Genomic DNA, 16,553 nt, shown 5'->3' with positions numbered 1-16,553 from the left:
CTGCTATGGTAGAAGAATACCGTTGTGTTGAAGGTCTCCTGCTCTGGAGCTAGACTGCCTATGCTTGCTTCTGTCCTGACACACTCCTGGGACCTTGGGCAAGCCTCTGTGCCTCAGTTTTCTTCTCTGTAAACTGAAGATAATGAGAGCTGACATTTATTGAGCACATAGTAGGTGCCAGGCATTGTCTTAAGTACATATATACTATCTTATTTTATCTGTGACATAATTCTATGAGGTAGTTACCTACCTCCTACCTCTTAGGGTTGAAAATAATGGAGCCATCTACTATGTCTGTTGTGTAGATCAAACGAGACCATCTATTTTGTTCACTCTTGTTATTAAAGCTGTTGGGGAAATTCTTGTGATGCCAGGTCCTGAAAGTGAACCATTTCCGAAATGGACCCAACATGAACAATGCCACACAGGAGCACATATCTCCCCAATAAAGAGTGGAAGCCTTGTCGTGGCTAACGGAGTTAGATTCTTAACAGGTGTTAAAAAATGAACAAAAAGACCAGTCATTCCTGATCTTATTTAAGGGTCTGGGTATGGACTCCAGCGCAGTCCTGGAAAGTGGGATCACGAGCACCGCTCTGAGTTTGCAAAGGGGGAGTGTTTATCTTTTTTCCTGGAAAAGGAATCCACGACTTCTGGCGATCAGAGGAGTTCTTTAGTGGGAACACTCGCTTCTGCCTGAAGCGTACGCAAGTGTCACAGGCCCGCGTCGTGGCCGGATGCCAGTGATTACACCCTCCCGGGTGCCTTCCGTGTTCTCTACCTTCCTTCGCGTCACCGTCGCCACCCTTGGCTCCCTGGCTGCTTGAGGTACCTTCCTTTCCTACCTCTCCCCTAAGGTGCCTGCTCGGGCGATTGCGAAGCGCCCATCTTCCCAGTGCGGGCAAAACCTGGAGAGGTGGAATCCCCCTCCCGGAGCGCCGGCGGCACTGAGCATGCTCCGTTGTCAGGCAGGTTCGGAGCTGTGAGGAGCTTTTGCGCCTCACGGATTCTCCTCCTGCCGCGCGTTCTCCTCCCCAGCCGGGAGCCGGCGCATGATGGCGGCAGCGACAGGGAGCGCCAGCGGCGGCGGCGGTGGCGGTGGCGGTAGCAGTAGCAGCGACACGTCAAGCACTGGCGAGGAGGAGAGGCTGCGGAGCCTCTTCCAGACGTGCGACGGGGACGGGGACGGCTACATCAGCAGGTACGCTGGGAGGCACGGAAAACGCGCCGGGGCCAGACCAGTTCCTCCGCTCTGCCCTTGACCCCTTCTCTGTCCCCTCTCCCCAACTTCCCGCAAGTTGCTCAAAAGCTCGCGGGAAAAGTTGGCTGCGATTCTGCAAGGGCGTCCCAGGCTCGGCCCGAGGTCAAGGGGCGCTTCTGCCAGTTGGTTCTGAAGTGCCAGTTTGTCCAACTTTTCCTAGCGTTGTCTTTGGGCGTTGGGAGACATCTCTTTAGGATGAGAGTCCTCCTGTGTTTTCTGAGGGTGGGGTCGAATGGGTCTCTGTGCCACCCCCCCCCGGCGCCAGTCTGTGGGGAAATGCGTTTTGGCCGCCTGCCTCAGGTAGGAGGGGCTGCCCGGCAACCTTGGCTCCAAGATGCTGTGGTACCGCGCAGCGATCTGTGAGGCTGCCCCGTGGGCACCCCAGGGTGGAACTGCGAGAGAAATGCGCTCTCAGTGACAGGGTCTTGCGTGAGAACAAACTGTTAAGAACTTTCGTGTGCCGCAGAGTTCCTGCATTCCTAACTTCAGAGCCCAAGAATGAGCATAGTTTGCCACCCGGTACTCATTTAAACACACTAGCCTGAAGGGAATAGGCGCCCAGGGCGCAAACTGAGGGTATGGAGGCAAGTTTGGAATATAGACCCTACTCCTTACCTGGGCTCCGCGGGTTCACCAGGAGAGCCTCGGCAGGTACTTCCCCCGGCCTCTGAGCCAGGGGCATACTGTCCCTTACAGGGGCGGTGTTGCGGCCGTATGCCACGGGATCTTGTAGGGCTTGGTCAAAACAATTACTACTACCTAAAATTTTTAAGTCATTTATCAGAGTCTGAAGGCAATAGTAATAATTTACTGTATTCTTCTATGAAAAGTTGGCACAAGGCGCTGAAGACTTAGTACATGCCGAAATTTGAATTGCCTTCAGTAAAGTAGGCAGCCTAAATTGTGTATTAATATTTCTTTAAAGCTTTTGTCTTGAAGATGCTAAGGATTCTTTCTGAAAATTAGGGCTGCTTCCAGGTGATTCTCCTAGTCTCCCTAAAGAAAAAAAGTGGGGAGAATTTTCCCCTTAATTTTTTAAAAAAGATTTCTGAAACTGGTATTTTAACATGAAGAATTTTGATTAGAAAAGCAATCATTTATTTGGGAGTTGACAGAATTATAAACTCTTAGCTGAATTTTATTACTTTTCTAAAGTTTCTTTGGGAAACATTCAGATGATATCAGAAAGCTTTATGGAGTAATTCTGTTTTGAAATGGAAAAAATGTAATTCTACTTGATTCCATATAGATTTTTAAAATTTTTTTATTATTTTTTAAAAATTGAGATGGTTCACATTCCATACAGTTATCCAAAGATCCAAAGTGTATACAATGAGTTACCATTATACAGCTGTGCATCCATCACCATAATTATTTTTTTTGAAGTTTTAGAACATTTTCATTACTCCAGAAAAGAAATAAAGACAAAAAAAAAAAAAAAAAAGGAAACTCAAATCCTCCCATACCCTTAACCATGCCCCCTCCATTATTGACTCATAGTATTGGTATGGTACATTTGTTACTGTTGATGAAAGAATGTTAAAATACTACTAATTGTAGTATATAGTTTGCAATAGGTATACTTTTCTCCCTATATGCCCTTCTATTATTAACTTCTAGTTATAGTGTCATACACTTGTTCTAGTTCATGAAAAGGATTTTTAATATTTGTACAGTTAATCACAGACATTGCCCACCACAGGATTCACTGTTTTACACATTCCCATCTTTTAAACTGCAACTTACCTTCTGGTGACATATGTGACTCTGAGCTTCCCTTTTCCACTATATTCACACACCATTCAGCACTGTTAATTATTCTTACAATGTGCTACCATCAGCTCTGTCCATTATCAAACACTTAAGTTCAACATAGTTGAACATTCTGCTCAGAATAAGCAATTGCTCCACATTATTTAGCCTCATTCTATATCCTGGTAACTTATATTTCATGTCTATGAGTTTGCATATTATAATTAGTTCATATCAGTGAGACCCTACACTGATATGAACTAATTATAAGTCCTTATGTGTCTGACTTATCACTCAATATAGTATCCTCGAGGTTTCTTTATCAACCCATTTTTTTAAGACGGTTTTGTTCACACCCCATACATTCCATCCTAAATAAACAATCAATGGTTCCCTGTATAGTCACATATTTATTTATTCACCACCCTCACCACTATCTATGTAAGGACATCTCCATTTCAGAGAAGAAGGAAGAGTCAAAGAAGGTAGACAGACAAAAGAAAAAGAAAAAAGAAAGAGGAAAAAAAAAAACATGACAGCTAGGAAGCAACAAAAGGAATCATAGTATTAAACTAAAGTAGAATAGAGAGTCAGACAACATCACCAATGCCAAGAGTCCCATACCCCTCCCTTATGTCCCCCCTCTTATAGGCATTTAGCTTTAGTATATTGCCCTTGTTACATTAAAGGAAGCATAATGCAATGTTTCTGTTAATTAAAGCCTCTAGATTCTATTTTTCCCCCAATACCACCCTATTTTTAACACCTTGCAAGGTTGACATTCATTTGTTCTCCCCCATGTAAAAACATATTTGTACATTTTATCACAATTGTTGAGCACCCTAGGTTTCACTGAGTTATACAGTCCCAGTCTTTATCTTTCCTCTTTAGTTCTGCTGTCCTACATGCTCCTAACCTTCCTTCTTTCAACCATACTCACAGTCATCTTTGTTCAGTGTACTTACATTGCTGTGCTACTATCTCCCAAAAATTGTGTTCCAAACCTCTTACTCCTGTCTTTTCCTTTCTGTCTGCAGTGCTCCCTTTAGTGTTTCTTGTAGAGCAGTATCTTGTTCACAAACTGTCATTGTCTGTTTGTGAGAGAATATTTTGAACTCTCCCTCATATTTGAAAGAAAGTTTTGCCTGATACCGGATTCTTGGTTGGTGGTTTTTCTCTTTCAGTATCTTAAATATATCATCCCACTTCCTTCTTGCCTCCATGGTTTCTATTGAGAAATCCTCACATAGTCTTATCAGCCATCCTCTGTATGTGATGAATCACTTTTCTCTTGCTGCTTTCAGGATTCTCTCTTTATCTTTGACGTTTGATAATCTGATTATTAAGTGTCTTGGCATAGGCCTATTCAGATCTATTCTGTTCGGGGTACACTGCACTTCTTGGATCCGTAATTTTATGTCTTTCATAAGAGATGGGAAATTTTCATGGATTATTTCTTCTATTATTGCTTCTGCCCCCTTTCCCTTCTCTTCTCCTTCTTGGACACCCATGACACATACATTCATGCATTTCATGTCATCATTCAGTCCCCTGAGACATTGCTCATATTTTTCCATTCTTTTCCCTATCTGTTCTTTTATGTGTAGGATTTCAGGCGTCTTGTTCTCCAGTTCCTGAGTGCTTTCCTCTGCCTCTTGAGATCTGCTGTTGTATGTCTCCATGTGTCTCTTGTGTTGTGCCTTTCATTTCCATAGATTCTGCCAGTTGTTTTTTCAAACTTTCTATTCCTACCTTATGTACGCCCAGTGTTTTCATTATACACTTCATCTCTTTTGGCATATCTTCCCTAAACTTTTTGAATTGATTTATCATTGGTTGTTTCAATTCCTGTATCTGAATTGAAGTGTAAGTTTGTTCCTTTGACTGGGCCATAACTTCATTTTGCTTAGTATACATTGTAGTTTTCTGTTCTGTAGGCATCTGATTTCCTTGGTTACCCAAATCAGGTATTCCAAGACCAGAATGGGCTCAGATCTCAGAAGGGGACAATATTCAGTATCAGGATTCCATGAGGGTGTGTCTTAGAAGATTGACACACCCTGTGAGGCCTCAAGCCTCTGTGCCTTTCTTAATTTGCCCAGCAGGTGGCACCTGTCAGCCTGTAGCTCCTGACTGGTTTAGGGAGGTGTGGCCCCCTTAGTCCTTAGTTTCTGTTTTGGTTGTATTCCCCCAGGCTCTGGGGTCTAGTTCTGAATGGGAGGCCTGTAGTAGGGCTGGGCACCACCTCTTACCTCTTAGGGAAGATATACCCCCTAGGGAGTTTTCATTTGCATCTAAATAAGTCCTTTGTCTCTCTGAGTCTGCTATCTCCACCCTTGTCTGGGTCAGAGCACTGCAAACTGAAAATGGCTGCGGCTTTCTCCACTGAGCCATCCAGGTTGAGAGAGAGAAAAAGGAACAGAAAGTCCCCCTTCAGGGCTAGTCCACAGTACCCCCAGCTTCACCCACTGGCCAGAGATAGCACCCGGTCCTCTGGGCTCCCCTTCCTGGCACAGAGAAGTCCGCTGTCTCTTTAAGGTCAGTCGTCACTAAAAGCCTCTGTCTCCTTGTTGGGGATTCGTAGCTTGTATTGAGCAGTCCACATTTGTTAATCAAAACCCCAGTTGGAGCTGGACTGAGGTATATTCACTTGTTCAGAGAGTGCTGCTCTCTATCACAGTGAGGCTTGGCAGTTCGGGCTGCCATTGGGGGAGAGGGCTCCTGGTTCAGTCCGCAGTCTTTACTTACAGATTTTATGCTGCGATCTCTGGCATTCCTCCCAATGCAAGTTGGTGTATGATGTGTGGACAGTCACTTTTGTCCCCCAGCAGTTATTCCAGATTATTTACTAGTTGTCCTAGTTGTTTATTAGTTGCTCCAGGGGGACTAACTAACTTCCACTCCTCTCAGTGTGACCATCTTCCAGGAAGTCCCTCCATGTAGATTTTTATCTGGAAGTCTTTCCCTATTTTGTTTCTGGGATAAAAAACTGTTGTTACATAGTTCAGAGTTTTTGCTGTTGTTATTTTCCTATTTGCAATAATAAAAGCAACCTGCATTCTACAAGTTAGAGTGCAAAAAGAATTTAATTTCACATGGGCAAGAGTGCAGAAAGAAAACTAGCAGAATTCTGTTCTTCCTCTCATCTGGCCTGTTAATATGTTGCTTTATCTGAACTACACCTTCTATATAAAACCTCATATTATTTTGGGTGGGGGGTATACCTACCCTGGAGGGTAGTAAATTCTGTAAGTAAAATGCAGTGACTTTGCTGGGGAGAGTGAGGCATTGTGTGTAATGTGCTGGTAAAAAAAGTTTTCAGATTAGAGTGGAAAATGGCTTGTGCAAAGTGGAAAAAAACTGTTAACACACCTTGAACCATATCACTTTAATGTGTCTGCTTGAAAATCAAAAGTTATGTGCAGCAGTGTTTTAAAAACTGAAAAAGAGTCCAGACTTCAATTAGAGATACAAATGAAGCAGATCTAGTTAGGACTAGGGAAAATCAGGCCAAAGGGTAAAGGATGATACTGACTGTTCTAGTTTGCTAATGCTGCCGGAATGCAAAACACCAGAGATGGATTGGCTTTTATAAAAGGGGGTTTATTTGGTTACACAGTTACAGTCTTAAGGCCATAAAGTGTCCAAAATAACACATCAGCAATCGGGTACCTTCACTGGAGGATGGCCAATGGTGTCCGGAAAACCTCTGTTAGCTGGGAAGGCATGTGGCTAGCGTCAGCTCCAAAGTTCTAGTTTCAAAATGGCTTTCTCCCAGAACGTTCCTCCCTAGGCTGCAGTTCCTCAAAAATGTCACTCTTAATTGCACTTGGGATATTTGTCCTCTCTCAGCTTCTCCGGAGCAAGAGTCTGCTTTCAACGTCCATCTTCAAAATGTCTACATAAGCTGAAGCTCCTCTCTCAGTTCTGGTGCATTTTTCAAAGTGTCCCTCTTGGCTGTAGCAAGCTCACTCCTTCTGTCTGATCTTATATAGTGCACCAGTAACTTAATTCAGACCCACCCAATGGGCAGGCCAACACCTCCATGGAAATTATCCAGAGCCATCACTCATAGTTGGGTGGGGCACATCTCCATGGAAACACTCAAAGAATTACAATCTAATTAACACTGATAGGACTGCCCACACAAGATTACATCAAAGAATATGGCTTTTTCTGGGGGACATAATACATTCAAACCAGCACATTCCACCCCCTGGACCCCAGAAAAACATGTTCTTTCCAAATACAAAATACATTCATCCCATCACAATATCACAAAAACTTAAATCATTTCAGTAACAATAGTTAAGTACAAGATCCCATCAAAATCAGTTATAGGCGTGGTCAGTACTCAGGCATAATTTTCCTTTAGCCGTGGATCTGTGAACTTAGAACAAGTAATGTACTTCCAATATACAAAGGAGGGACATTCATAGGATAAACATTCCCATTGCCATAAGGAGAAAGAGTAAGGAAATCACAGTAAACAGGACCAAAACAGTTACTAAAACCCACAGGACAAACTCCATTAGACTTCAAAGTCTGTGATGTTGGGGCTTGAGAGAGCGGGAGTCTATCCCTTCCTAAGGCCCTTTTCAGCAGCCCTTTCCTCTCCAAATGCTGCGGTGAGTTCTCCAACATATCCACACATTGGGGAGACCACCTTCTTGGCTCCACCCTCCTCAAACATTGGGGCAGGACCCAGACTGTCTTCCATCTCCGGGGCACACACTCAACCCCTTCAGAGCAGTAGTGTGGCAGCCAGGCTCTCCCCAGTTCCCTGGGAATATGCTCCACCCTCTTTGGGGCCTGGGGTGGCAAAACTCTTCTGGAGCATCGAAGTGGAAGGCTCCCCCTCAACCCAGGGGCAGACTCACCCTTTCCATGTGTGTGGGCCACTCCGCTCTCCCAGCCCAAGGCCTCTTGACTCCAGACCTCAACCTCCATGGCTCTGTCTTTAAAGAAATTTTTCCTTCAATTTGTTCCTTGTCTGTCTCCTCCAGTCCAGACTGGCAACGGCTCTGTCTGTAAAGATCTTGCAAAAATTCTCTTGGCTTTGGGTGAAGCACACAGGGGTCAAAGCCATCAGACAATAGGACTTCCCACAAATCCTTTCTGCTTAACTCCTTTTCCAATCTTGGCTTGTACTGAAATGGCGGCTGGGTTCCATGTTTGGTTACATCCTCAGATTGGGCTGTAGCTTCTGGGATTCCACTCCCTGGAAGCCTGTATTTTTCCAAGCCATCAGCTTCTGGTTTCTTTGAACCAAGAGTTCAGTTCTAAGTTTATCTCTCTCTGCTCGCATTTTACTATAAGCTGCAAGGAGAACCCAGGGTACATCCTCCACACGTAGTCTGGAGATCTCCTCAGCTAAGTATTCCAGGTTGTCGCTTTCAAATTCTTCCTTCCATCTGACACCAGGACTCAGTTTTGACACATTCTCTGCCACTTGAAAACAAGTATTGCCTTTCTTCCAGTTAGCAAGAACACATTCATCATTTCTGTTCAAGGCCTCATCAGAAGTATCTTTAGAGTCATATTTCCACAAATAGTCTCTTCAAAGCAGTTTAGGCCTTTTTTATTGAGCTCCTCACAATTCTTCCAGAATCTTCCCCTTATCCATTTAAAAAGCTGTTCCAACATGTTTGGTATTTGCAAACTCAGCAGCAAAAGCACCCCACTTCTTTGGTACCAAAATCTGTTCTAGTTTGCTAATGTTGCCAGAATGCAAAATACCAGAGATGGATTGGCTTTTATAAAAGGGGGTTTATATGGTTACACAGTTACAGTCCTAAGGCCATAAAGTGTCCAAGGTAACACATCGGCAATCGGGTACCTTCAATGGAGGATGGCCAATGGTGTCCGGAAAACCTCTGTTAGCTGGGAAGGCACGTGGCTGGCATCTGCTCCAAAGTTCTAGTTTCAAAATGGCTTTCTCCCAGGACGTTCCTCTCTAGGCTGCAGTTCCTCAGAAACATCACTCTTAGTTGCACTTGGGTTATTTGTCTTCTCTCAGCTTCTCCGGAGCAAGAGTCTGCTTTCAACGTCCATCTTCAAAATGTCTCCATAAGCTGAAGCTCCTCTCTCAGTTCTGGTGCGTTCTTCAAAGTGTCCCTCTTGGCTGTAGCAAGCTCACTCCTCCTGTCTGATCTTATATAGTGCACCAGTAATTTAATTCAGACCCACCCAATGGGTGGGCCAGCACCTCCATGGAAATTATCCAATCAGAGTCATCACTCACATTTGGGTGGGGCACATCGCCGTGGAAACACTCAAAGAATTACAATCTAATTAACACTGATAGGTCTGCCCACACAAGATTACATCAAAGAATATGGCTTTTTCTGGGGGACATAATACATTCAAACCAGCACACTGACTATGTTTAAAAACTTAAACTTCTGGAGAAACCAAGATGGCGGCTAGGTGAGACAGGGCTAAGGAACACCTCCATGGAAAACACTAGATAAGGACCAGAGAGTGACCCAGAATACCGGTTTCAGCGATGTGCCAGCTGGACGAGATCTGCTAGTTCCCAGGGGCTGTATACTTGGTGAAACTGGGAGTCTGCATTCTGAAACCAGTGAATAAGCTGGCTGGAAGTCCCACAGCCGCATGGTGATCCAGGGAAGCCAGGGTTTGGCATCTGGAGACCAACGGGCTCTTTTAATAAAAAAAAAGGGCGGGGGGGGGGGGCCCAGGAGCTGCTGCAGGTGCGATCGTGGGAACCACGCAGTAAAACACAGCAAGAGGGGTCTGGGCCAGCCTCTCGGTGTCTGGCCTGGAAGATAGCCCGCTGCAGATATCCCTGGGGCCGGGGGAACGGAGTGGAGAGCCAGAAGCCGAAAGAATCCCTGCGGCTAGCAGCTTGCTCCCAGGAGGGCTGGATAAACTCCTTCCTGGGGCCGTGCCCACAGCCCAGAGCCCCGCCAGTTGTCCCAGAGCTGGGAAGGAGCAACTGTGTGAGGAGGGGGGTGTGGAGACGCCCTGGTCAGCCATTTTTGCATAAGGCTGAAAGCGAGCCGGCTCGGCCCTGCGGCCCAGGGCTTCCCTTGAGGGACGGCGCGCACTGATGACGTAGCGCAGCATTACCTCAGCAGAGGTCCTGGAGGAGTGCGGCTGGGTGGGGGGACCCGCTCGGAGATCCCAGAGACACTATGCCAAGTCCGGTGGTTTGTGGGAAGCGAGAGAGAGGGGCTGGGGCTGAAATGAAATGAAGTCTTGGACTCTTGCGGTGGCCTTGAATCTCTGGGAACTGGGGGGATTTGAATATTGAGGCTGTCCTTCCTCCCTGACCACCTGTGCAAGCGCCCTGCATTCAGGGCGGACAGCTCCAGCAACACACCCAGGCTGAGTTCTCCAGCTGGACCCCACAAGAATCATTTCCCCACTCACTGCGGGGACAAGGTGGAGAACTGACTTGAGAGGTATAGGTGACTCACAGATGCCATCTGCTGGTTAGTTAGAGAAAGTGTATGTCACCAAACAGTGTTTCTGAAAAATTAGATAGGTTTTTTTTTTTTTACAAATTAAAAGAACCCTGTTGAGCAGAGCAAATGCCAAGAGGCCAAAAACAACAGAAAATCTCAATGCATATGATAAAACCAGACGATATGGAGAATCCAACTCCAAACACACAAATCAAGTTATCAAAAGAAACAAAGTTCCTCGCAGAGTTAACCAAAGAAATACAATCAAGGAACAAAAACATGGCAAAGGATTTAAAGGACATCAAGAAGACCATGGCCCAGGATATAAGCTACATAAAGAAGACCCTAGAAGAGCATAAAGAAGACATTGCAAGAGTAAATAAAAAAATAGAAGATCTTATGGAAATAAAAGAAACTGTTGGCCAAATTAAAAAGACTGGATATTCACAATACAGACTAGAGGAAGCTGAACAACATCTCCATGTCCTAGAAGCCCACAGAACAGAAAATGAAACAACAAAAGAAAGAATGGAGAAAAAAATTGAAAAAATCGAAATGGATCTCAGGGATACGATAAATAAAATAAAAAGTCCAAACTTAAGACTCCTTGGTGTCCCAGAAGAGGAAGAGAAGGGTAAAGGTCTAGAAAGAGTATTCAAAGAAATTGTTGGGGAAAACTTCCCCAACCTTCTACACAATATAAATACACAAGGCATAAATGCCCAGTGAAATCCAAATAGAATAAATCCAAATAAACTCACTCCAAGACATATTCTGATCAGACTCTCAAATACTGAAGAGAAGGACCAAGTTCTGAAAGCAGCAAGAGAAAAGCAATTCATCACATACAAAGGAAACAACATAAGACTAAGTTGTGACTACTCACCAGCCAATATGGAGGTGAGAAGGCAGTTGCATGACATATTTAAAATTCTGAGAGAGAAAAATTTTCAACCAAGAATACTTTATCCAGCAAAACTCTCCGTCAAATTTGAGGGAGAGCTTAAATTTTTCATAGGCAAACAAATCCTGAGAGACTTTGCCAATAAAAGACCTGCCCTACTTCAGATTCTAAAGGGAACCCTACCAACAGAGAAACAACAGAAAGAAGAAAGAGATATAGAGAATTTTAACAGAAATATATAGTACCTTACATCCCAAAGCACCAAGACACTCATTTTTCTCTAGTGATCATGGATCTTTCTCCAGAAGGGACCATAAGCTGGGACATAAAACAAGCCTCAAGAGATTTAAAAAAAAAAAAATTTAATATACTCAAAGCACATTATCCAACCACAATAGAATACAGATAGAAGTCAATAATTTTTGAACTGTAACTCCACTATTTACTTCCTACATGATATAAATTACACAAACCCTAATGACAAATCAGTGGTTTTGAACTCAATGTAAAATATGTAATTTTAGACAACTATATAAAGGTAGGGGAATGGAGGAGTATAGGAACATAGTTTATGTGTCCTAGTGAAGTGGAGGTGGTATCAAAGAAAAACAAGATTGATATGGATTTAAGAGGCTAATTTTAACCCCCACAGCAAACACAAAGAAACTATCAGAGAACATAACCATAGAGATGAAATGTAGAGTTTGGGTTAAGAGAAATGGGGGAAGGTGCAATGGGGAGTTAAGAAATGAGTGTGGAGTTGCTGTTTGAGGTGAAGGGAAATTTCTAGTAATGGATGGTGGGAAAGAGCATTACAACATTCTAAATGTGATTAATCCCACTAATGGAAGGCTAGGGAGGGGGTGGAATGGGAAGATTTAGGCTGTATATGTGTTCCCACAACTGAAAAAAAAAAAAGACAGTCTAAATAGATGATTGAATGCCAAGGATGAACTTGGATGGAATTGGAAGATAGAGGACAGATGGCTCAAAAGGACACAGTTGAAACATAAGGTAAAGGAAATACAGAATGTAAGCTTTGTATCATTGTTGAACCTCTTGTACTTCTTAGCTGCGCTTAATGGGATTGCATAAAAGAATGTTCTTGTTCATGGGAAGTATATACGTGAATTATAGTGTATGTTCAGGGATGTGTGCAGCTAGCTCTCATATGTTCAGAAGACAGAGCAATAGATGATGGATGATAGGGAGGGAGGGAGGGAGGGAAAGAAATAGCGATGTGACAGCATGTTAAGGTTGGTGGATTGAGCTTTCGGGGGAGGGGTTCAGGGTAGGTTGGAATTCTTTGTATGGGGTTAGTATTGTTTTTGCAACTGTTCCTATAACTTTGAATTTATTTCAAAATAAAAAAAAATAATAGAGGAGAATAGGGGAAAAATACTGCCTATTACAAAGTATGGACTATAGATAACAGCAATCAATATTTAATAATCTTTCATCAAGGGTAATAAATGTACCATACCAATATTATGTGTAAATAATAGGGGGGATAGGGTGGGATGATAAATAGTATAGGAGGATTTCGGATTTCTTTTTTATTTTCATTTCTTTTCTGGAGTAATTAAAATGTTTTAAAATTGATCATGTGGATGTATGCACAACCTGGTGTTGACATTGTGAGCCAGTGATGGTATACCTCAGCTGGATGGCATGGTTTGTGAATACATCACAATAAAACTGCATTTAAAAAATTAAAAACAACAAAAAATTTAAAAAATATATGAATTTAAAAAGTCTTTTCATGTAAAAAACAAAAAACAAAAAACTTAAACTTCCATCTGAGACCAAGGGAAGAGGTGTTTATTTGGTGCAGGATCTATATTTCCTAAACAAGTTAACTTGTACGGTTTGTTCAAATACCATAATTACATGGAACTTTGAATAGAAAGTGAGACCTGGTAGTTTGTACAGGTTAGTGTGAAATAACAACACATCCCAAAGTAATTTGGGCAGAGAATAAAAGTGTATATGCAGGGCCCCCTTGAGGAGCCGGGAGAAAATGTGGAAGGGTTGGACTTCCTCACCTGGATTGTTGCTGATGTTCTCACAAACATTGAGGACTGGTGGTTTGGTATACCGAGCCCTGTATCTTGGGGCTTGCCCTTATGAAGCTCATTACTGCAAAGGAGAGGCTAAACCTGCTTATAATTGTGCCTGTGAGTGTCCCCCTGAGTACCTCTTTGTTGCTCAGATGTGGCTGTCTCTCTCCAGCTAACCACATTTGACAGGTGAACTCACTGCCCTCCCCCTGCATGGGACCTGACTCCCAGGGGTGTAAATCTCTCTGGCAATGCAGAATGACTCCCAAGGATGAATCTGGACCTGACATTGTGGGATTGAGAACATCTTCTTGACCAAAAGGGTGATGCGAAATGAAACAAAATGACATTTCAGTGGCTGAGAGATTTCAAATGAAGTCGAGAGGTCACGCGGGTGGGCGCTTTTAGGCACTACATTAGGTTTTAACGTACTGGAATAGCTAGAAGTAAATACCTGAAACTATCAAACTCCAACCCAGTTGCCTTGATTCTTGAAGATGATTTTATGACAGTGTTGCTTACAAGGGGTGACAGTGTGATTGTGAAAACCTTGTGATCACACTCCTTTTAGCCAGTGTGTGTATGGATGGATGAGTAGAAAAAGGGGGACAAAAACTAAATGAAAAATAGGGCAGGAGGGAGGGGATGATTTGGGTGTTCTTTTTTACTTTTATTTTTTATTCTTATTTTTACTTTTTCTGGTATAAGGCAAATGTTCAAAAAATAGATTGGGGTGATGAATGCACAACTATATGAAGGTACTGTGAACAGTTGATTGTACACCACGGATGATTGTATGATATGTGAATATATCTCAATAAAACTGAATTTTAAAAAAAGTTATGTATAGTAATGGACTCTAAGTCATAACTTTAACTGTGGATAGGGTTGCCCTAGACATTATTTTTCTCTCTGCCAGAATTTCCGTAAGGAGAACTTCAGCGAGGGTAATCTCATTGTCAGGGAACAGTGATTCCCTGTTCAATTCACTCCTTTGTGCTGGTCCTGTTTAATGGCCTTTACTTAGCATTGTGTAGTGGGTTTGGAGTATTGTGAATTTTCTCTTTTTTTAAACATGAGTTTTACTTGACATTAAAACCCTAAAAATCTCAGATTTTTTGAAGAATATTGAATTCATGCTCATGGTAGGCTGCTGTATTAGGATTTCAGTTAGCTGTCTATGATAGAAAACTAACCACAGTCAAATAAGGCTTGACTTTTCTCACCTAGTGGAAATCTAGAAGTGGACTGTCCAGATTGGGGCAGCAGCTCTACTGTGGCATTAACATCCAAGTTCTTTCCATCTTACTGCATCACCATTCTTTGCATAAAGCATTCATTCTAATGGTTATCTCATGGTGCTAAGATGATTGCTCTATGTCCAGCCTCATCTCCATGTTCTAGGGAGAAAGAACTAGAAGGAAGATGGAATGAGTGATGGCTATGTCATTAAAGCAAAGCTTTCCCAAATCCCTTAACTAGCATCTAACCATGGCTACTGGCAGAAAAGTCTGAGGAAGCATGTACTTCTACTGAGCATATTGCCTTCTAAACAAAATCTGAGTTCTGTTACTAAATAAGAACAGGGAATGGATATTGAGTAGGCAAGTAATAACCAAGAAGTGTAATAAAAATCCCATGATAACCTGAATTCAATTTGCAACTTTATTTCCCATTCATTATCACTCTCCCACTAGATACCTCCTCCATGAGAGGAGGAATCATGTCTGTTTTCTTCAAATAGTATACTAAGGACCTAGCACAGTATCTGCCATGTAGCACAAAAATCAGTAAATTCTGGTTAATCTGTTGAATACACTTTTCCGGTATATTGAAAAATGTCTTTGAAGCATTTTGATTCCCAAGCATATTCCATGTTTACTAAATATTTTGCATGTAGTATATTTTATTAACTAATATTTTCCTTTAAAATAACTTATTTCTGGTTTTATAAAAGATATTCTTGTTGAAAATTTGGAAAATTGAGAAATGTATAAAAATAAAATCATCCAAAATCCTACAAACAGAAGAATATCATTGTTCTATCTTTCTGGTGATATATTTGCATCTTACCACTCCTCTAGTATGTTAAAACTGATTGAATAAATGGAAAGGCATCCCACATTCATGGATTGGAAAGCTTAATATTGTTAAGATAACAATACTCTCCAAATTGATCTACATATCCAATGCAATCCCAGTCAGAATCCAGCTGCCATTTTTATTGGCAGAACTTGAAAAGCCAATCCTAGAATTCATATAGAAACTCAAGGGACCCAGAAAAGGGTTTCAAAACAATCTTGAAAAGAACAAAGTTGGAAGACTCATACTGTCTGATTTTGAAACTTACTACAAAGCTATAGTAATCAAGACTGTGGTGATGATATAAAAATAGACATATAGATTGATGGAATAAAATTGAGAGTTGTGATAGGTTAAACTATATACCCCAACACGTACATGTTCTTAATCTTAATCCATGTCTTTGTGGATGTAACCCATTATAAATAGGACTTTGTGAATATATTATTTTTTTATTAAGACAGAGCCAGCTGAAGCTGGGTGGACCTTAATCCAGAATACTGGAGGCCTTTGAAAGAGAACTTAGAAGCCATAGAAGCAGGAAAGGAAAGGACATTGCCATGTGACAGGAAAGCCAGGAAACCCCAAGGATTACTGGCAACCAGCATCAAAATCTACAATCTTCAGGGAGAAAGCAAGTCTTGCTGATATCTTGATTTTGGACTTCTAGCCTCAAAACCATGAGCCAATAAATTCCTGTTGCTTAAGACAACCCATTGTGTATTATTTGTCATAGCAGCCTGGCAAACTAAGACAAGAGTAAAGAAATAAACCCTTGCATTTATTTATTTTCAACAAGCATGTCAAGACAGTGGGAAAAGAATAGTCTTTTCAGCAAATGGTGCTGGGACAACTAGATAGCCACATGTAAAAAATGAAGTTGAACTCTTACCTCACACCGTATCAAAAAATTAATTCAAGTGGATAAAAGACCTAAATATAAGATCCAAAACCATAAAATGTTTAAAAGAATATATAGGAGTAAATCTTTTTAATCTTAGATTTGGCAATGGATTCTTAGAGATGACATCAAAAGCACAAGCTAGAAAAAAATTAGATAA

General features: G+C 42.1%; 1 protein-coding gene across 2 annotated transcripts in view; it reads left to right on the top strand.

Annotated features, from left to right (window-relative positions):
* Window positions 1-846: 846 nt before the first annotated feature.
* Window positions 847-16,553, top strand: part of MCC (MCC regulator of WNT signaling pathway) — a 621,876-nt gene continuing 606,169 nt past the window's right edge. For both annotated transcript variants that reach the window (XM_037800700.1, XM_037800699.1), the window contains exon 1: window positions 847-1,201. In XM_037800700.1, coding sequence (XP_037656628.1) covers window positions 1,053-1,201 — 149 coding nt within the window. In that variant the 5' untranslated portion in view covers window positions 847-1,052. The remainder of the gene's footprint in view (window positions 1,202-16,553) is intronic.

This window comes from Choloepus didactylus, chromosome 13 (assembly GCF_015220235.1).
Source record: "Choloepus didactylus isolate mChoDid1 chromosome 13, mChoDid1.pri, whole genome shotgun sequence".
Classification (NCBI taxonomy): Eukaryota; Metazoa; Chordata; class Mammalia; order Pilosa; family Megalonychidae; genus Choloepus; species Choloepus didactylus.
This window is presented reverse-complemented; position numbering and strand designations above follow the sequence as displayed.